The 21,522-nt window shown below is 31.4% G+C and overlaps 3 protein-coding genes across 4 annotated transcripts; all 3 read left to right on the top strand.

The window, feature by feature from the left end:
• The first annotated feature begins 1,060 nt into the window (after nt 1-1,060).
• Nucleotides 1,061-6,048, top strand: LOC107619618 (uncharacterized). Of its 2 annotated transcripts, none has more exons than XM_016321919.3 (3): nt 1,061-1,250; nt 2,960-3,691; nt 3,962-6,048. In XM_016321919.3, the coding sequence occupies exons 2-3, from the start codon at nt 2,960-2,962 to the stop codon at nt 5,813-5,815; spliced, it is 2,586 nt and encodes an 861-aa protein (XP_016177405.1). In that variant the 5' UTR covers nt 1,061-1,250; the 3' UTR covers nt 5,816-6,048. The 2 variants fall into 2 exon arrangements, with proteins under 2 accessions (XP_016177405.1, XP_020966883.1); XM_021111224.2 differs by lacking the exon at nt 1,061-1,250 and adding an exon at nt 1,416-2,166.
• A 9,422-nt stretch (nt 6,049-15,470) lies between these two features.
• On the top strand, nt 15,471-16,991 carry LOC148544420 (uncharacterized). Its single transcript, XM_088498195.1, has 3 exons — nt 15,471-15,651; nt 16,259-16,534; nt 16,648-16,991. Exons 1-3 carry the CDS (start codon nt 15,471-15,473, stop codon nt 16,989-16,991), a joined length of 801 nt encoding a protein of 266 aa, XP_088354321.1.
• A 2,708-nt stretch (nt 16,992-19,699) lies between these two features.
• Nucleotides 19,700-20,828, top strand: LOC110267340 (uncharacterized). Its single transcript, XM_088498936.1, has 6 exons — nt 19,700-19,861; nt 19,949-20,035; nt 20,151-20,279; nt 20,370-20,504; nt 20,640-20,726; nt 20,823-20,828. Exons 1-6 carry the CDS (start codon nt 19,700-19,702, stop codon nt 20,826-20,828), a joined length of 606 nt encoding a protein of 201 aa, XP_088355062.1.
• The last annotated feature ends 694 nt before the right edge of the window (nt 20,829-21,522 follow it).

Raw genomic sequence — 21,522 nt, 5'->3', positions numbered from 1 at the left:
TTAAGAAATAAGTATTTCGAATCTCTTGTATGCTCATCTTTGCTTGGTGTCCCCATATCTTCGACTGAGGATAGTATTTATAGTCGTTTCAGGTGGCTTTGCTGATTAGTGTTTTCGAGATATGAGGATTCGCTCAAGATATGTGGAGAAGGTTTGTTACGGTGGACGGTTATTATTTTTGAATTTACTTTTCTTAGTCCGAGGTATAACTCGATTTATGCGGAACAAGTTATATTTTCTTTTTTGATGCATATGTTTATTTTTCTCTATAATTAATGTGTATTTTTATTTGAAATTTAATTTTTAACGAGGGAGATATAATGCATAGGGTCTTATGAGATTGATTTTTCACTAGGTGCTTTATAAGAAAGAATTTTAAAACAAAAAATTAGTGCTGAAAGTTAGCCGAGTTGAGTCGAGTTAGACCAAACTAAAGTTCGGCTCTCAAAAATTGAGCTTGACTCACATCTCGACTCATTAACAATCGAGCCTATTTCTTAAACTCAAACTCGGCACACGAAAGTTCATGAGCTGGCTCGAGCTCACGAGTTAGCTCAAATAACAGGAACATAATCTATAATTCTATATCAATAAATTATAACTTATATATTTTAAAAGATATTTAAAAAGATCAATTTTATATATTATTTATCTACCAATAAATTATAATTTTTTATTTATGTTCTACATCAAAATTATATATAAAATTTTAAATAATTAAGATCATTAATATATATATAATTATATATTATTATTTCATATGTATATATATATATATATAATATTAAAAGTATAGATTCATGAGCTAATGAGTTGAGTTTATCCAAACTCAAATTCCTCTCATTTAATTTACGAGCTCAATTTCAAGCTCAAGCTTAGTTTACCAGCTCACCAATTTAGCTTATTGAACTATTAACGAATCAAACTCAAACTAGTTCATAAGCTGTCTTGACTCAGTTTCAGCTCTACCAAAAACAAATACATTTCAAATACTATGTTTGGATTAGTCCAAAAAATGATAAATTAGTATAAATGACTTTATAACCACGTCAACTTAAACACACACACAGCCCATGCCAATGTCATGAACTCGGGCGAGTCACTCACTCATTTAACTCGGCCGTGTTTCAAAATACTGAGGCCACAGCACAGCACGGCACATAGCAAACAAGAGTCTCTTCTTTTTCTTCATTCGTTCCCTCTTTTCTCTTCCTTCATTCTCATATGCCCCGCGAATTCACCCTCACCAGGTTCCTCTCTCTTTCTCTCTTCTCTTCTTTACCTTTGTTCTTTATTTCACCGCTTCCTTCATTATATACATATCCTTAACTTTTATGATAACATAAACATATATATGTAATTTAATCAACTCCATCTTCTTCTTATTTCATATTATTATATGTGATGTTATGTATTTATGGTTTTAACTGTTTCTGCTACACTTTAGCAAAATGTTCATTCTTCATTATCATCTACGAAAATCTTCTCAAATAAATGTGTGTTATACTACTCGTTCCTGTTCTAGATTAATATGAACGCACGATACTAAGAACAAGGACCCTTAAATATTTCTGTGGCTGCTTAGTGTTTCCATATATCGTCGTAATCATGTCGATGTGCTGAATCTTCTTGTCAATGCACTTGTTTATTGTTATTATTTTTATTTATTATTATTTTCAACTTCGTTACTAACGTATCTGAGTCTGTTTCGTTCTGTATTTCTCTGCTACATGTATATATATATACATGCTCTTTAGTCTTTAGCTTTCATTATGAAGTTACATGTATGTGGATCTGAGGTTGAGTATCTTATAGTTTGGTTTGGTTTGTAATAAGTTATCTTTGCCTTTGTTTTAAGCTAAGATCGAATATATTGTGGTTGCTGTTATATGTGTGATTCAGTGGTTTTGTTTCTAAAGCTGTGTCAACTGGTGAAGAATGTTGTATTCCTTCGGGTGTTTGAGTTACACTAATTGGATTTTTAATTTTCTGGCTAAAGAATTGATAGGGTTTGTGTTATGGAGTGTCTTAGGTACCATTGTTGAGGACTCTAGTGCTTTGAATTTCAGCTGCTTTGAAATATCCCTTTGCTGCAGAAAAAGAATAAATTGGGTTTGTTAGCTGTTCGAGAATTCATTCCCCCAAAGATTGCATCTTTTGATGCTTGTAAGCATGGATTGGGTTGTGTGTGGAGGGATTCATTGTTATAACTTTAATATTGTATTTTATAATTTCACACCAAATACAGATGGAAACTCTGGTCATCTACACAAATGTATACTCTCTCTGTTCGTTTTGGTTTGTCTTTGTCAGTTTTTTGGGTACATCCTTGGATCAACGTGTTCGAGTTCATTGACGGTGATTGAAGGTTGTACCAAAAAGTGATGGTGACGGATAAACAAGACCAGGGGGAGTATATTATAAGAAAGAGCAATAGCCACTTAAATTTTAACACTTGAATAGTTTGACTTGCTTTGGCAAATTGAATAAATCTGAATTCACTATTGTATTGCTGCAACTTCTTGATTCTCAGTACTGAATATGTTTTTTCATTGAGTGAGTCTGTTTGATTTTTATAGAATTTGATAATTGTGAAAAATGGAAGGTCAGAAAACATGGGAGAGACCTAATGCTTTGTTTTAAGTAGCTATTATGGATATATAGCTTAGATAATATAAAAACCAATGGAGATGATTAGCTATAAAACTTGAATGAGGAAGGTCATCAAATTCAAATTCCTTCAATAAATAAGAGGCTATTCTCAAGTACTGATGAGAAAAAACATGAAATGGTTGGTTAGAAACTAGTCAAACTTCCCTGGAACAATACTGGTAGATGCAGTTTCCACTAATGTTTGAAGTGCATTCTTGACCATATATCTAATCTGAATTTTCTCTGCAATATTCTCAGATATTGAGTTGAAGTTATGGCTTGACTAACTAATTTTATTGCTTGGCAGATGGAGTCAATTCACCAGGATTACGATCATTTGGTAGAGCAAACTTCTGATAGTCCTCCAAGTTCTCCAGATATAAATGACATAGTTGGAGCCCCCCAAATGAATCCGCAAGTCGGTCTTGAACACCAGGTGGACGTTCCTTCCTTCTTGAAAGAATATGAACAGCTTCAACTTCAAATGAATCCTGCTGATTCAGAAGCTGTGCATGATAATTCACTTCATTTTGCTATTGGTTTAACCATCCCAACCATGTGGGTGCCTAAGGAGGTGGATAATGGTTTTGAAGGGCTGCGTCTGTGGCATAGTCGAGACAATGACTTGAAGAAGAAAAACAGTATACCAGATCATGGAATAGAATCCAAACCAACCACTTCTGTCAACAAGGGAGGTCAATTGGATGAAAGCCAAAATTACATGATGGTCCCTGGAACATTGAGTAACTCCTGGAGTGATTCTGATGTTAAGAGTTTTGTCCTTAGTTTATTTATTTTTGGGAAGAATTTTATACAGATACAAAAGTTCTTGGAGAACAAAGGCATGGGGGACATACTATCATTTTACTATGGCAAGTTTTATAAGTCTGAAGAATACCGTAGATGGACTTCCTGCAAGAACAAGAAAGGAAGAAAATGTATGCAAGGACGGAAATTTTTTAACGGATGGAGGCAACATGAACTAATGTCTCGCTTGCTTCCTCAGGTTTCAGAGGAATTTCGAGAAAGCTTGCAACAGGTAGTCAATCATGTCATCTTTGAGATCCTTTGTCTCTATTGTTGTTATACGATACCTATTGTTAATGCATCATATTATGTCAAACATGTCTTTCATTCTCATGTGTTACTAAACTGATTTAGCCCTTTGTAATTTACAAAGGAAAGCTTCGTGAGTTTGCTAAATATTTCATTTTTAAGTTTGTATTTTCAATACAATGGTTGTTAAGATGAAATATCAGATGACATAAATACCGAAATCATCCCTCACTTGGCTCATGTTTATAATCAGGTTTCTAAGTCATATATGGAGGGGAGAACTTCTCTAGAAGAATATGTATCATCTTTGAAATCTACCGTGGGACTTGGCATGCTTGTGGAAGCTGTAGGCATTGGCAAGGGGAAGGAAGACCTTACAAGGCTTTCTACGGAACCTGGGAGGAACAGCCACGAGTTTTCAGTACCAAATAGCAAAGCTTGGTCTTCTCTTGAACCCAATGATATAATAAAGTTTTTGACCGGAGGATTCCGACTGAGCAAAGCGAAAAGTAATGATCTTTTCTGGGAAGCTGTTTGGCCCCGCTTACTGGCAAGAGGCTGGCACTCTGAGCAACCGAATAGTCAAGGATACATCTGCTCTAAAGAGTTTTTAGTTTTTCTCATCCCTGGTATTAAGAAATTTTCGAGGAGAAAACTTGTGAAAGGTGATCATTACTTTGATTCTGTCAGTGATGTGTTGAACAAAGTTGTAGCTGAGCCGAATCTTCTTGAGCTTGAAGGCGAAGAAGCTAAAGTTGATAGCTGCAATGATGAAGAGATCGAAAAGGGATTGAATGAGGATTCTCAATCTGATGGTCATCGCCACTGTTACCTCAAACCTCGTGCTTCTATCAATAATACCAATCCTATGAAGTTTACAGTTATTGGTACCAGTTTGTTGCATGGCAGGAAGTCATCTGAATCTAGGGAATTGAGGTCTATACCTGGTAAACCATTGGGAAAAATTGAGCTAAATTCTGCTGGCATAACATGTAATAAAGAGGACAAAGATATCAAAAAGGCTAACCCCATTAAGGGTGGCCTTGACAACAAAAAGTATGCAATATTCACCGTTGTTGATACTAGTTTTCCTTGTGAAAGAAATTTATCAAAGGTGAGAGAATTAAGATATCCACTAGCTAAACTGGAAGAAGCTTCGAAGATAATTGGAATTAAAAGAGAAAGTGATGGGAGTTCCTCAGATGACAAATCTTCAAGCAAGATAGAAGCTACTATGGTTGTATGTGGGAAAAAGAATACGAAGAATTTTCTGAAAGGCACGCACGAAAGAGATGCTGCTAAACCGAAAGCACATGGTTGTAAACCAGATGGTAATGGAAACAAGGTGGATAAGAAATGTGAAAATCCGAAGACATGTTTGCCTACCATAAAACATCAATTCTGTCGGAGAGCGAGATCAAATCTTGCAGCTCATCCCACCAAACGGCGAAGACTGACTGCTTGTGTTAAATCTGAAACAAACCGCATGCTTGAGAAGTCAGGGAGCTTTAGATCAGAAAAACCTGGAGTCTCCCAGTCATCCTGTTTTCCAGATGCCAACAAGAATGCTGGCAATTCAATTGGACATGAGAAGAATGTAAGTTCGGTTTCTCCTTCAGCTGAAGGAAGTGCTAATGGAGAAAGCTTCCGAAATAGATTCCTTGTTGACAAGGTCATTTCTTGTGATAAAGTTGAGAAATGTGAATCAAAACCACAGCTCACTTTAGATGCATCTCATGTTCGGCCGAAGCCTGAAGATGGTGAAATAATTGCAACTGCAGAGCACAAGGAGCAACTGCAACTGCAAAAGCAAAATGATATGATTCCTGAAGAGCAGGAAAGACCCTCGGGTGATGTTGAGAAGCCTCAAAGCCATGATTCTTTGGAGCAGCAGCCTGACATAATTCCCAGGAGACAAAGTACTAGAAACCGGCCATTGACTGTTCGAGCATTGGAATCCATAGCAAATGAGTTCTTGCATTCTAAGAAGAGACAGAAAAAGAAAGGCGCCCAAGAAACACGGAAAGATCCATTGAGTACTTGCTACAGGGATCTTACCGGAGACCAAACAATGTTGCATCATCAGTGTTCAAGTCCAAGAAAATAAATTGTAATGACATTTTGACATGCCGTCTCTTTACTAGGAATTTCTTTAGCCACCAATTGTAGTGACGTTTTGAATTATGGAAACTATGTCGTGAACAATCTCTCACAAATGCTTAAGCTTTTTGAAAGAGAGTGTTTTATGACAGAGTATTGATACTTCTTGTATCTTCACTGCTGCAGAAGTGATTAGAAATACTGTACAGTGTTTTTTATATGACAAATTTGATAAGATAATGGTCTTGTAATTGTAATTTTCATTAAAAGAGCTTGGTTCATAGCTAATCCAACCAACTTAGGTTAGTCAAAAGGTTTGCTCACTTGTCCGTTTAAGCAAGTGTCGGGGGTCGAATCTTGTTTTGTATACGTAGCAATCCATTAGTTAGGGACAAATCCTTAAATAGAGCTCAGATCTATAGCTAATTAGTCCTTGCGCTATTAACCTATAGGTTACTGTCAAAAATCAATCAAAAAATAATTAATGTACCAAGTCTCACAAGATGTGCAATTTTCAGAAATGCGTCTCTTAAAGTTTTTCTTTCTTACTGTTTTAGCAGCGCAAGTAGAACAAAACTCATTTCTTCATTGGCAGTACTCAACTTGTTTCTTGCAAAGCAAGTTATGCGCTTGGCTGTGTGTTGCATTTTTCGGTGTTTTATATTTCATCTTACATAGACATAGACACTGTTATACAAATGAAAAAGTGAACTCACTCTCAAACAAGGGTTCAAGTTTAATTCTTTCAGCTTTGAAAACAAAGTCTTAAGTATAAAATCATTATGTATTTAGCTGAGTGAGTGAGTAGTTGCTTAATCACTCATGTTGATGCTTCAAATATTTTTATGAACTGCAAGCTAGGGGACCAAGGATATAGTTACTTTGAATCCCAAAGCATGAACAAAGTAAAAACCTTGTAATGCAAATAGTTTGCGAAAATGAGTCACTCTTACAAGGATCCATGATGAATACAAAATTTACAAGGCGAGTACTAATGTGTAGATGAAAAATTCCATCTACAGGTATAGATAACACATGTTAACTTTTTAGGACATCTTGCTGTAACTTTAAATGACAAATTTTTTAATGGTTATATTAGGTAACCAATAACTTTCTTGAACAACATGAACAACACGCTTTAAATTTGGTTATTATTAGATATTAATTACTCATACCACTAATTAAATTTGGGATTAATTTACTTTTTTAACCCCATTGTTCATATTGTTCAACAATAATATTGTTTACCTATACTTTTCTTCTTTAAACAGTAGATCCCACGGAAAGTTAATTGTTATTTTTTATCGGACCTAACCTTTGTTAACTATATTGCTAGCTCAGGTGATTACGGAAATTAATTTCTAAAATTAGTTGAAATAAAAAAATATTATTTAATTTCTTTTATTAATAAAAGCATTCCTATTATTATTATTATTGTTATTGTTATTTAACTTATATTATTATCAGTCCAGCTACACATCCAAGTTTTTTTGTCAACTAAGTTGGCTCAAACTCAACAGAAACCACTTTAATTACACCAGTGTGTACACACGCGCTTTACTAACCCCAACATATCCTTCTTCGTCTTCGCGTTCTTTCTTCTTCTTCGCGTTATTCCTTCTTCGTCTTCGCGTTCCTTCTTCTTCGTCTTCGCATTGTTCCTTCTTCTTCGCATTCCTCCTTCTTCTTCTTTGAGTATTTTTTCTCAATCGTTATTCTTTTATTGCGGCTGTTGTTGCTGCGTCTTTTCTTTTCCTTCTTATTTTAATTGAGGTTCATATGGATTCCGAAATGAATTCGATATGTTTTTATTGATGATTGACTCTTTTTGATTGCTTATTCAAAACTAAACTAATTTTGGTTCATTTGTGTGTTAATTGAAGTTCACCTGATGCTGCTAATAAGTATTGACCAAATTTTTTATTCTTTAAGTGATTTCAGTTCATTTCTTAGTTTAATTGAGGTGTGTTTTTGTTGATGATTGAGTCTTTTTGACTACTTATTCAAAATTGAACTATTTTCGGTTCATTTGTGTGTTAATTGAGGTTCACTTGATGCTGCTGTTAAGTATTGACCAAGTTTTTTATTCCTTGAGTAATTTCGGTTCATTTCTTAGTTAATTTGAGGTTCATTTAGATCCAGAAATGAATTCGATGTGTTTTATTGATGATTGAGTCTTTTTGACTGTTTGTTCAAAACTGGACTAATTGAATGGAATGGAGTGGAATCTAATGCAATTGAATAAAGTGATAATGAATAACTTCATTCTTCTTTGCTAACAAATTTGGTCAATACTTATCAGCAACATCAAGTGGACCTCAATTAACATACAAATGAACCAAAATTAGTTTAGTTTTGAACAATTAGTCAAAATGACTCCATCATCAACAAAACACACATCGAATTCATTTCTGGATCCAAATAAACTTCAATTAAACTAAGAAATAAACTGAAATTACTTAAGGAATAAAAAATTTAGTCAATATTTATCAGCAGCATCAAGTAAATCTCAATTAACACACAAATGAACCGAAATAAACTAAAAAATGAACCGAAATTATTTAATAATGACATTAAAGAAATCATAACCAATAAAGATGTTAGCAAAATATTGGTGTTGTTGGTGATAACGCTAACGAAAGAGAAGAAGAATGAGGGAAGAAGGAGGAGGAAATGGAGAAGGAGAAGAAGAAGGAAACGGAGAAGAAGGCGCATGATTTGAAAAGCGGTTATAACAACTTGGTTAGACTTGTTAAGTATTTTGCTTGGACGTAGAAATTTGTTCTATTATTATTATTATTTAACTTAGTTTCACTAAATTTGCAATTAGATCTTTGTACTTTTTTCTTTCAATTAGATCCTTGCATTGCTTTTAATTTTATAATTAAGTTCTTTTTGTGTCAACAACGTTAAAATTATGAAATATTACTTCCAAAAATATGCAGTCAAAGATATCTAATTAGATTTATAATTGTTGGATATATTTAATTTACGAAAAAATAATATTCCGTTGTCTCTAATATTTTTTTATACTTTGCAACTAGTGTATGTTCCCGTGTCCTGCACGGGTAATACATAAAATTATATAAATTTTTTTATTAAAATTTAAATGAAAAATATCTATAGTAATTATTATTATAAATATTTTACAACTTAAAAATATTAAAAATAATTAATATTTGTTTTAATCAATTTAGATTAGTTGAATGGTCATCTCATTTGTCCGCTTAAGTAAGTATTTGTCGTTCGAATCTTGCATTGTGTGTATAATAATCCATTAGTTAGCGATAGACCCTTAATAAATAGAGCATCAATATGCGGTGGATTAGTCATTGATTTGCCGAGTTAGGAAATCCGTAGAAAAAATTGTATTGTCTTTAAAATAGATTAATTTTTCATTAATAGCAATACTTATGGACTTTTGTCTTTGTTGAAATTTACTTGGGACAATTTTATTTGTTGGTACCATATTCATTCTTGAAGTCAAAACAATATGATCAACATTGTTTACTTGTTAAAACTTCACATTTTACGAAATGATTTTTAAATTTTCAAATTCATAAACTTATATCATTACAAAAGTTATTAGATCGATTAATATTTCTTGGTAACATGGTGTACCGAAACACCATCGTTGAGTATTAGTTAGTGTGAAAAGAACCCAATAACAACTTTTGTTATTCAATATATAATTTATTCTATTGAAAAATAAATTAATATTTTCTAAACTTGTAAATATATTTTTTTCTAATTTCTTACACCATTTTATTTGACAATATTTACCATTAAAAAATAGCAAATAACCATACTATCCTACAATATATATAATGTACAAAGTAATTTCTTATCTTAAAATTAATTTTGGTTAGTGAGATAAAATTTAAAATATTTTTTTATCTTCTTACTCAAATTTAAATTTAAATTTAGAATTGATTAACAACTCATCCTTTTTAATTTCAATAAAAAAATATATTAGTTAGATGCAAAATATTCAGCATTTAATAATTTTAATCATTTAAATTTTAATTACAAAAAATTGAGTTAAAAATTGATTATAAACTTAATAATCGATAATATATATTATTTAGTATGTAAATAATAATATTCAATGTATTGATTATTTATTTTTTTGACAGAATTAATGTATAATCTATTGAGAATTGATTTATTATCCAAAATTTTTTTCATAAACTTTGTAATATATGAAAATAGTGATATTATTTTTTATTATTATTTAAAAAATTCTTCATAATTTTTTAATTATGTAATTAACTTAATCATAACCTTTATTATTACTTTTATACTAAAAAAATTATCAATTTATACTATTTACATATTTTTTTGCTATTAATAAATAAGTATTTGTACTATTATACTTATTGTCCTAGATGATGACTTAAGTTACTTATTTTATATGTTAAATAATATTTTGTATGTTAAATTTATTAAATATTAAGATGAAAAAATTGTTCAATAAATTATATAAATAGTCCTTACAGAAAAGAAAAAAAATTATATATCATATATAATCATCCTTGATATATATAGTGGTATATATATATTAAGATTATCTATTTTAATTATGTGAGTGATTATTATTATTTTCACTTTTTTGTTACATTAAAAAATAATATTTAAAACTAAAAAAGAGATAATTAATTTTTTTAATTTGAATTAAAATATGTCTTGTAAATATATCTAACTTTTACATATACTAAGTGTTATAATATTAAATAGTATAGTATTTGTTATAACAATGACTCAAAATATTAATCAAAGATATATTTGGGCCTAGTAAAACATCAATGCAAGCAAGATCAACTAAATTTCATTGTTAGGGTCCCAAATCCGACTTAGCAATTCATTACCTTAAACGCCCAATGCAGATGAAGTCCATGCGTCATCTCTTAAATCGGTTTAGATTGGATTTTCATTGCTAGTTAGATATGGTAATGAGTACTCAGGAAAGCGTGAGAAGCCCCCTTCCTATCCCTCACTCCTATTTAAAAAAAATGCCCATATTCCTTCTCCGTCATTGCAAGTTCCTGTTTAATTACCCTTTAAAGAACACAGATCTCCTCGAGTATCTACGAATATTTTTTGAAAACTTTTGATATAATATAATAATCATAAAATAATCAATTCAATATAATTCAACACAATTTATAACATATTCGTTATGAAAAATAATATTTTAAAAGAAGAAAACATAAAAACATATTCCAACATAATAATATAACATAATTTTTTAGGACGATACTGAGCGACGTAATGACGGACTTGAGAGGCAGAGAAAGTGAGTTAGAGAGAAAGTGAATCGAGGCTCAGAATGAGTCTGGAAGAAAAAGAAAAAATTCGAATTCAAAGCAGAAATTATGGTTACTAAATTCAAGAAATGAATTTATGAATATACAAATTAGAATAAATTAATAATTTCATATTCGCATATATTTAATAGGTTTTATGAGGCAGGTACTTCTGTCCATGTCTCCATTAGGGGTGCCAAATAGAAAAACCGCCTTGTCTCGCCAAAAGCCCGCCATCTGGTGGGTTGGCCCTCTCCACCCTGCCTAGTAAGGCGGTCCTAAATTTTTCCCCTGTCCCGCCTAATGGTAGGCTGGCGGGTTGGCGGACTTTCATTTTTTTTATAAACCATTAAATATTAAACAATATATATAATTTTACAACAATTTTAATAAATTTATAATTTCTAAAAATATACAAAAATTATAATTTTTAAATTTACACACATTAAAGTCTTTATAAATATAAATATGTAATAAATATAATTATAAACCAATTTTTTTGAAACAAAATAATAAAACCAACATTGTCCAAAGCAAAACAAATATTGTACAAAATATATAATTAAATATCTTCAAGTTTATAATCAATCAAATATAAAGCATAATCCAAAATATAACTTAGAACATCTTCAATTAGGATCTTAATCCTCTTATAGATCAATAACATCATAGAAATTTGTAAAAAAAATGGCCCTGACAAAATAAAAGCTTGGCCCAGCGGGGAAGCCTGCCCCGCCTCGCCCCCGCCCCGTCGAAGCCCGCCAAATCCCATGGATTAGACAGTGCGGGGTAGGCGGGCTTTTTAAGTTTGGCGGTCTCAAAATTTCAGCCCAACCTGCCTTTTTTGGCGGGTTATGTGGGCCAGTCCGATGAGTTTTGGCCCGTTTGCCACCTCTAGTCCCCATCCATTTTCACGTGGCAGGTTGTGAGGATTTCACGAGTCCCCGTCTAGTCCCAAAATATGAGTAATCCCTGCAAATATCTATTTCGGCTGTTTTTATGATCATCTCTATTGCTAGCATTCATTGGTTCGTGACATGGAGCTATTTTAGCCACTCAATAAATTCTCAGATAATCAAAGTTTAGGTTATATCATTTTTATAAAGTCACATGTATCCTTGTTATGACAATATTTATAAAAGATAAATGGATAAACACTAAGTTATTGTTTGGATATAGGGTAGAAAATAAGAGGAAAGAAATTGAAAAGAAAGAAAATGAGAGGAAAGAAAATAAAAAGAAATGTATATTTTTGTGTGTGTTATTTAGATGAAGAAAAAATGAATGAAAAAAAAATTAGAAGAAAAGTTTTCTTTTATTTGGTTGGAAGAAAAAGTAAGAAGAGAAAAAATTATAATAGAGTAAACTTATATTAAAATGCATCACTTTAATACAATAATATTTTTATTAAAAATAAAAATTATTATAAATATCTCATATATTTGTTGGTAAATTATATACAAATATTTTTTGAAGCATATCATTTTTATTATATGAAAATAACTTAAATACCTTTAAATGTGATTAGGATAATTCATTAATTATTATATTTTTTTTTACAAATTTATATTTAATAATTTATCTCTAACTTTTAATTATAGTAAAAATATAATATATGATGCCAAAAAAAAAAAGCTAAAGCGACATAAATTTTTTATTAACAAAAAAAAATATTTTTTTATTTTTTAGACACGTATCTATTTTTTTAAGTTATACATTTTAATTTATATAAATTAATGACAATTAAATGTACAAAAAAATACTAATTAATAAAGAAATAAAATTTAAGATAAACATGTCATGAAAAAATTGAAATAAAATAAAGACTTCTAATTATGATCATTAATTATAATTACATATATTTACTTCAAGATTTATACTTAAAAAACTCAGTATATTAATATTCTGTATTTTTATTTTTCAATTTTAGACTATCACAAACATTAGTTACTCTTCAATAATGATAATACTTTTAAAAAAATAAACATAATTAAATAATCTTAAAATTATATAATAATTTTCAAAATAACAAAAAAATAGACAATTACCTAAAATATAATATTTGTGTAGTAACTGAAATTTAATTGTCAATATGAAAGTAACATGTAATATTATTTCGTAATCAAATAAGTGTTTAATCAAAGAATTTAATATTTATATAATAATATGATTAAATAAATTAAAGTTTGAGTTTAACCATAGCAAGCACTCAAATTTAAATTTTCATAAATTAATTTATTTTTGTTAAACTGAATTGCGCAATAAAAAAATTCATATATTAAAGTAGAAAATAATTTATTTATAAATACAAAATTAAAAAAATTATTCTTGAAAGTTGATATGCAGATAAAAAAATAAATTATAACTTGCAAAAATTATCTCTAAAATTTATTATAATAAACAATAAACTGTAAAAATCATGTATCTATATAAATTAAATTATATTAAATTATAATAAAATATCTAGATATTTAATCAACCTAATTAATTAGTCTGTAACTTATTTGATTTTGATAATTTTTAAAAAATTGAACAACCCTTTTTAAAAATATGCCAATCTAAATAATATAGATTGAAGATAAGAAAAATATAACTAAATTATATAATACAATATAATATTCCTAAACATTTATTTTATAGCAGTAGATCTAATGGCAAGATATTTATCATCATCTGTGGTATAATTTTACAATTATTTAAATGTTATTTTTATGAAAAATTGCATTATTTATTTTGAAAAAAAATATTTGCTCACTATTATAATTTAAATAGAATATAAAATAGATATTAAACTAATTTTTTTTAATAATTATTTAGTCACAAATATCCATCAAGGATATGAGATTTAAGAGCTTACAAAATAAATATAATACCTACAACTTTTACACTACCACGATAAGATAATTATCATAAGTCTTTTTAGCATAAATTAAACAGAACAACATATAATAATAAAGAAACAATCAAATCCAAAAAAATTATAGAACACCTATCATACACTACGACTGATAGTATTGAGGAAGTTTTAATATTTGTTCCCGTAATATTTCAGACTATAATATTTGTCAAACAAATAATTAATGAAACACTCATCCATACTTGGCCTTCTCCTTTTGAGTACGTTTATACATAAAAAAAAGAGTTGAAATAGCAAAAGCGATAAAAATGATGATTTTTATAATTTTGTGTGGCTATCTATATATAGAAGACCAAAAGACCATGATTATCTAACAAAATTAATTTCATTTATTGCATTCAATTTGAATAAGTAAAAAATCATATCAGTTTAGTTTAGTCCTTAATTCACATGATTTAAATTTAGCTCAATAAATATCATTTGATTTTATTTAATTATTAGTAAATAATATCTCGAGAACCTATTTTATTCATAGATTTATTATTTTAATTATTAATTAATCTAATTAATTAATTAATACAGATAATTAGTATAATTAATTTGGTTTAATAAATTAAAAAAATAAATTAAAAAATACTAACAGAATATTAAAATAAATAAATTAAAAAATACTACCAAATTAAATTGATATAAATTATAATTTTAATTTGTAATAAATTATGTGATATTTAAATATCTAATCAAATCAATTAGTTGATATAGTTAATTTATCATAATAAATTGTATTTAATGAGTTAAATGTAATAATTCGCTAAACACTCTCATAAACATGTCATATTTATGAGACATATTCATCAAACAAATAATCAATAAAACACTCATCCGTACCTTCTCATTTTTGGTCCATTTATACATAAAAGAAATTGTACATAAAGAAAAAAAAAAGAAAAAGAAACGAAGAGTAGAAATAGCAAGAGTGATAAAAATCACGATTCTTATAATTTTGTTAGGCCATCTCTGTATAGTAGACCAGAACACTATGATTATCTAACAAAAGTAATTTATATTTATTCACTCAACTTGAATAAATAAGAAATTATCTTATTTTAATTTAGTCATTAATGCATATGATTTGAATTTTACTCAATATATATGATTTGATTTAATTATTAGTTAAAAATATCTCAGTTGCCTATTTTATTCATAGATTTATTATTTTAATGACTAATAAATTAATCAAATTAATTAATTAGTACACACAATAAATTTGGTTTAATAAATTAAAAGAAATAAATTAAAAAATACTAACAGAATATTAAAATAAATAAATTAAAAAATACTACCAAATCAAATTAATATAAATTATAATAAATTAGGGCTGGGCTACACATACAAGCTTACAAGCTTACAAGTTGGCCCAGCCCAAATAGAAGCCACGCGCATAAAGAGAGACAACATGGCGCGTCAAAATCACGCGCTCAACACTACAACCGTTACGTATGGGAAACTCTTCCACTTCTTCCACTTCTTCCACTTCTCAAAACGCTTCGAAAAGAAGGAAACCCTTCCATTTTCGAGCGAAAATCAAAGTTCAAAACATACGAATCGTTCTTCGAAACCTCCATCAAAACACCATCAAACTCTCCGTGAAGAATCTGAAGCAAAGCAACAATACTCAACGTAAGTTCGTTAAGATTCCTGTATATTTTACTTTTCTTCTACGTCGTTCTTCTAGGGTTTACTTCTTGTTTCTTTGTTACACTGTTCTAAGTTCTACGTCGTTCTTCTAAGTTCTACGTCATTCTACGTTCTTGTTCTAAGTTTTCCTGCTATTGTTGTTGATTTTTGGGGGTTTATTCCGTAGATTGGGGGGTGTATACTGCTTGAACTTGTAATGTGGCTTGATATTGAAGCATGTTTGACTGATATCTGACTGATATATATGGATGTATCTGAATAATATCTATGGGTGTATCTCACTGTTATCAATGGGTGTATCTGATTCTTACATATCGGTGTATCTTACTGTTATCAATGGGTGTATCTGACTCATATATGCGTGTATCTTACTGATATCTCAATTAATTTGATATTGAAGCATGTTTGAGTGATACCTGACTGATATATATGGATTTATCTGAATCATATCTATGGGTGTATCTCATTGTTATCAATGAGTGTATCTGAATCATATCTATGGGTGTATCTTACTGTTATTAATGGGTGTATCTGACTCATATATATGAGTGTATCGTACTGATGTCTTTGGGTGTATTTTTCGTTTCAGAGAAAATGGCAGCAAGAAACAAAACAAAAGACCTTAAGTGTGCCACACATCTCCTGAGTGATAAGTTCAGAAACATGACTGAGGAGAAGAAGGCAATTGTGAGGGATCTCGGATTCGGTGGGTTGATGCACATCCCACCACTCAGGGTGGATCACCAACTCTTAAGGGAACTGACAAACAACTTCAAACTTGGGGAGATCAGACTGAAGACAGGATATGGTTCTTTCCAAATAACACCAAAAACAATAGGTGATGCGCTTGGCATCAATGCAACAGGTAACTAGCTCAAAATTATAGGTGTATATTAAGTTGATGCTTGGGTGTATTTAAGGTTGATGCTTGGGTGTATTTGAACCGACTTTGATACTTTTTTGTTTTCCTTTTTGTAGGAAATCTGTTTCCTGAGAAAGTTGAGTATAAGCAACTTTCTGATGATGACAAAATAATTTATAGAAGATTCCAGGGTAAGACCCTCAAAAGTCTTACCGATGAAATGATGGAAATCGGCGTTGGCAACGAAGAGGAACGCCTGATGTTCAAGAGGATATTCATCCTCTACATACAGATGGCGTTCCTTTTGCCAACGACGATAAACAAAATATCACCCGTGCACCTGGCCCCAATTTTTAAGATGGACGGCATATCGGAGAGAAACTGGGGGGGGGGGGCATGTTTTGACTTTCTTGATCAAGGGCATCACAGACTACCAGGAGAAGAAGAACAAGGCAATTGATGGTTGCCTCTTTGCCCTGATGATAATATACTTTCATTTTTCTTAAAACAAAGGCAAGAAGAGGGCTGAAAGACCACCAAAGTCTTGGATTGCCAACTGGACTAAGGAGCAGTTGGTGGAAAGAATGACTGCAGAAAGAGAGCAAATTTTGGTAAGTAAACATAATATGTTGCTTGTATTTTATTTACCTGAATGCTGCTAGCTAAAATATCTAATGTTTCAGGGGATTTTGAAGATGGCGGAGACAAGAGCAAGAGAAAAAATGAAAAAAAAAAGAAAAAAAAGAAAAAAAATAAGAAATAAAAAAAAAACAAAAAAGGAAGGCGAGTCCAACATCGTCTTCGGAGACAGAAAAAGCTACTGACATTGACACTTCTACCTCTGAGTCTGAGACTCAAAAAGACTCAGAGGATTCAGGAAGAAAACACCCCAACAAAAAGGGGAAAAAGTAAGTACCATACTTGGGTGTAATTTCTTTTTCGAGTTGGGTGTATTTTGTTGATCATGTTGGGTGTGTGTAGTTTATTAAGCTGGGTGTGTTTGTTTGCTGCGTTGGATGTATATTGTATATTCAGTTGGGTGTATATTGTGAATTCATTTGGGTGTATTTTTAGTATGTTCTAAATAATGATTGTTTGCCTTCCAGAATGGACTCCAGAAAAAGAAAGCAGAGGCAAGAGGAGTCAGATTCTGATTCAGAATCTGAATCTGAACCAAGTGATGAGTAATGTCCTGAAATTATTACTCCTTTCTTTTGGCTTCATTATAAAGATTTCGTGTATTAACTGAAGTGTCTATTATTAACTTATAGGAGTGAAGAATCATCACCTGCAGAGAAGGAGAAGGAGAAGAAAAAAACAAAAACAACACCAAAAAAGTAAGCACTTCTTTGCATATAATTAGATTAGACGACTATTCTATGATAAAATTAATTTCTTATTTCTGATTGGTACTCTTTTTTTTCCACCCAGAACACAACCAAAAAAGAAAAAAGTTGTTGTGGAGGATTCACCTCCTAAAGAAGATCAATACTTTGACGGGTACAGTACCTCGTAAGCTATATTACCGTCTATCATCGTAATTATTTTTGTTAACGTCTTCTTTTATGAATGTAGTGAGATATATGAAATATCAAGTGACGAGCTAGATGAATGGCTAGGGCAAAATGTTGATAAATCTGCTGCAGAGGGGTATGTCTTGCTGGGCTGTCTATTTCATATTTTGGTGTGTTTTGTATGCTAATAATTGTTTCTTGTTTTGCAGGGAGAACCAAGCTGACCTGCGATCGACAGAAGGTCGCTATGTGTCGTCTGAAACGTAAGAAGCTTTATTATTTAATAAAATCTTGTTATCATGATTTGGGTGTATTTTGTGGAACCATTTCGGTGTATTGTGTTGATCAAGTTGGGTGTATGTTGTTTATTAAGTTGGGATATTTCGTTTGTTGTGTTGGGTGTATATTGTCCATTCGGTTGGTTGTATCTTGTGCATTCATTTGAGTGTATTTTATACCTGTATCTTATTTTGTCTGAATAACATCAACTCTGTTTTAGAATACCGGCTGTGAACTTGGGAAGTGATGCTCCTTCCTCTCAAGGACGCACAGAACAGAGTAGTGTAAACCAGCCGTCACAGAGCATGTAATTTCTCTTTCAAATAACCGTTACTTTTGTTCTTCTATTACCCTTCTACTTCTAATTCTGTATATATATTTTTTTAGAAAAAAAGCCCTTTATTATTTTATTCAAGAAAAAAAAGGCAGGAAAAAAAAGCAAAAACTGCAAGTATGTAAGTTCTCAAAAAAACAAAGCCTGTCTTCTTTTTGAATTGTTCGGGTGTATTTCTTGAATTTCTTTGGGTGTATTTTAGGTTGAGTCCGTCTGATTCGAATATGATGGTTGTGAGGGAACAGACACCGTCGGAAGCGCTTGCAATGTGAGTTTTCCAATAATATTTCAACCTTATAACCTTATTATTTTCAAAGGCGTTGTTAACCTTTTATTTTTCTTCTTGTTTAGAGTCCCGATTCAGGTTTTTGTGCCGGCATCCCAAACAACCACTGAGACAGATTTTGAACCAACCCCTATGCTACAGATTGAAGGGACTACAGAAACGTAAGAAATAGTATTGAGTGTATATTTGTTTAGAGTTTGGGTGTATATTAGCTAACAGTTTGGGTGTATATTGTTCCTGATTAGTTTTTTTTACGCCGTGATTAATTTTTTGTAACTGTGCAGCACTCCTGAAACCCCCAAACAACTTCAAGAGACCACACCCACGGTTCTCCCAGCTCCAACTAAAATGTAAGTTCATCAGACTAAAATCATTCTTTGCTTATCATCCGTATATTCTTATTCTTATTCTTATTCTTATACATGATGACGCAATCATCCAGGCGCAGAAGACGCTGCTGCCCTGTTGATGATGGCACGGACAACATCCTATGTTCCTAAAACAGATCCAGGGGTGCCATCATTCAGCCTTGGATTGACTGATTCAAGCCAGGAGGGGCGTCAACGCAGGAGACAGAAAGGGCAAAATCTCCTGAATCTGCAAATTTGATAGAAGAATTGGACAATTTGGTCCAAAAAATAGCAAGCAGTGCGGCGAAGGGGAAGAACAAAAGTCCACAAATTCAGAGGGAGACTGGGGGAGAAAGTTCTGCAAAGTTTCGAACTCCTGGGGGATTATATCAGATTACGGATGATATGAAACAAAAGTGCTACATCTGGGGGACGAGACTGAAGGAAGATGCAGATGGCAATACTAACGAGTATGAGGAAATGTGCACTCTGATTGGCCAAGGAGAATACATTTTGATGAGAATGAACCTTGTATCCCTCCAGGCAAAAAGTGATATAGAATCTCAGGTAATATTAGAATAACATTAATGTTTTTACACCAAAGTCAATTGCAATGCTTATTAATGTAAAATTGATTTCAGCATATATTTCTAGATTGTATCTGCCATCTGCCTCATCCTCAACCAGAAAAATGAAAAGAGGTTTCAAGAACAAATATACTGTCTCCCCCCCGATATTGTGGTAAGTGTTACTTCTCCGAACTTTGGGTGTATTTTTTGTATTGATTTGGGTGTATTTTTTACGTTCCATTGGGTGTAAGTTTAGTATTTCATTTCTTGTTTCGCAATTCTTGCAGTGCATGGCAGTTTCGGATCACCCAAACGGGGAATTCGTATCACCGAAAACGAAAAAAGAATTCAGGGTGGAAGCCTACCCGAGTTTCATTCCCTTCATAGATAGAAAAAAATTAACTTCGCATCCATATGTAAGTTTTCGTTTGCTAAATTTGTTAGTACGCTTATTTACTTATATGCCAAATAAAATAACACATTGTTGAAATGTGGGAATCCTTCAGATTTTTGCTCCTGTTTGCCACTCGGGGCATTGGTGGTTATGGCTCATAAATACAAGAAAGCGGAAATGTCATATACTTGACCCGCTACACAAAAGAGCTCCAAGCGATGAGAGAAAGGACATTAATAAATTCACTGTAAGTTGCCTCTGTCTTCTTTACTTTAATATTTAGGTCTATTTCGTTAGTTGTGTTGGGTGTATATTGTCCATTTAGTTGGGTGTATCTTGTGCATTTATTCGGGTGTATTACTGATTTGTTTTGCTATTTAAGGGATATGTATTTTCAAGATTGATAACATATGCCGGCGGGAAACCTCTGCAGAAAGGGGAGAACGAGAAGAAAATTAAATCATCATATGTTAAAATATCAGGCCAAAAAACAAGGTATAAATTTGTGAGTCTGAACATTAAACTTTCGTAAATGAGATTTGTAATTTATTTTCTTCGTTTTCAGCTATGACTGCGCTATCTATGTTATGAAGTAGATGGAGTTAATTGAGCCGAAAAACATCAAAAAGGGGAAGTATGAATGGGATAATTGGCCACAGGTAACTGTCTTTAGAACTATATAACTCTGTATTACTTTACTGAATTAATATTGCTGTTTAAACAGAATATACTTTTTAATTGTAGGAGGAGGTGGACCACTATAGAGTGGAGTATGCTTCCCGGATACTATTCAGTGAGATGAATAGAGAAAGAGATCGGGCAATTAGGGAGAGTAGTGCTATAAGGCTGTCGAAGCCATCCTCTGTATTATTGAGTCCGTTTTGTCAGATTAATTCTGCTGATATAGAAACTGCGTAATCCAACTGCTGGGTAGTTTGTAAATTGAACAAATGATGTAAATATTTGCCATTTATCAACAACTTCTATTCCATGTATATTTTTTCCCATAGTTAAACTATCTGTGCTGGTAAACTGTCTGTGATGTATTCAAAAGCTGTATTACAGGTGGTAAAATATGAAGGAAAAAATCAAGGCATATATAAACGCAAATTATAAACTGTTACACCTAACGCAGGTCTAATAATACACCCAACATTGTGTAAAATATACACCCAAACTGTCTGTGCTGTATTCAAAATGTATGAATTACATGTACTAAAATATGAAGAAAACATCAAATCAAATATACACCCATAACCTGCGAA

This window comes from Arachis ipaensis, chromosome B9 (genome assembly GCF_059453495.1).
Source record: "Arachis ipaensis isolate K30076 ecotype BB chromosome B9, ASM5945349v1, whole genome shotgun sequence".
Lineage (NCBI taxonomy): Eukaryota > Viridiplantae > Streptophyta > Magnoliopsida > Fabales > Fabaceae > Arachis > Arachis ipaensis.
Note: the sequence above shows the minus strand (reverse complement) of the source record. Positions and strands in the feature narration are given on the sequence as shown.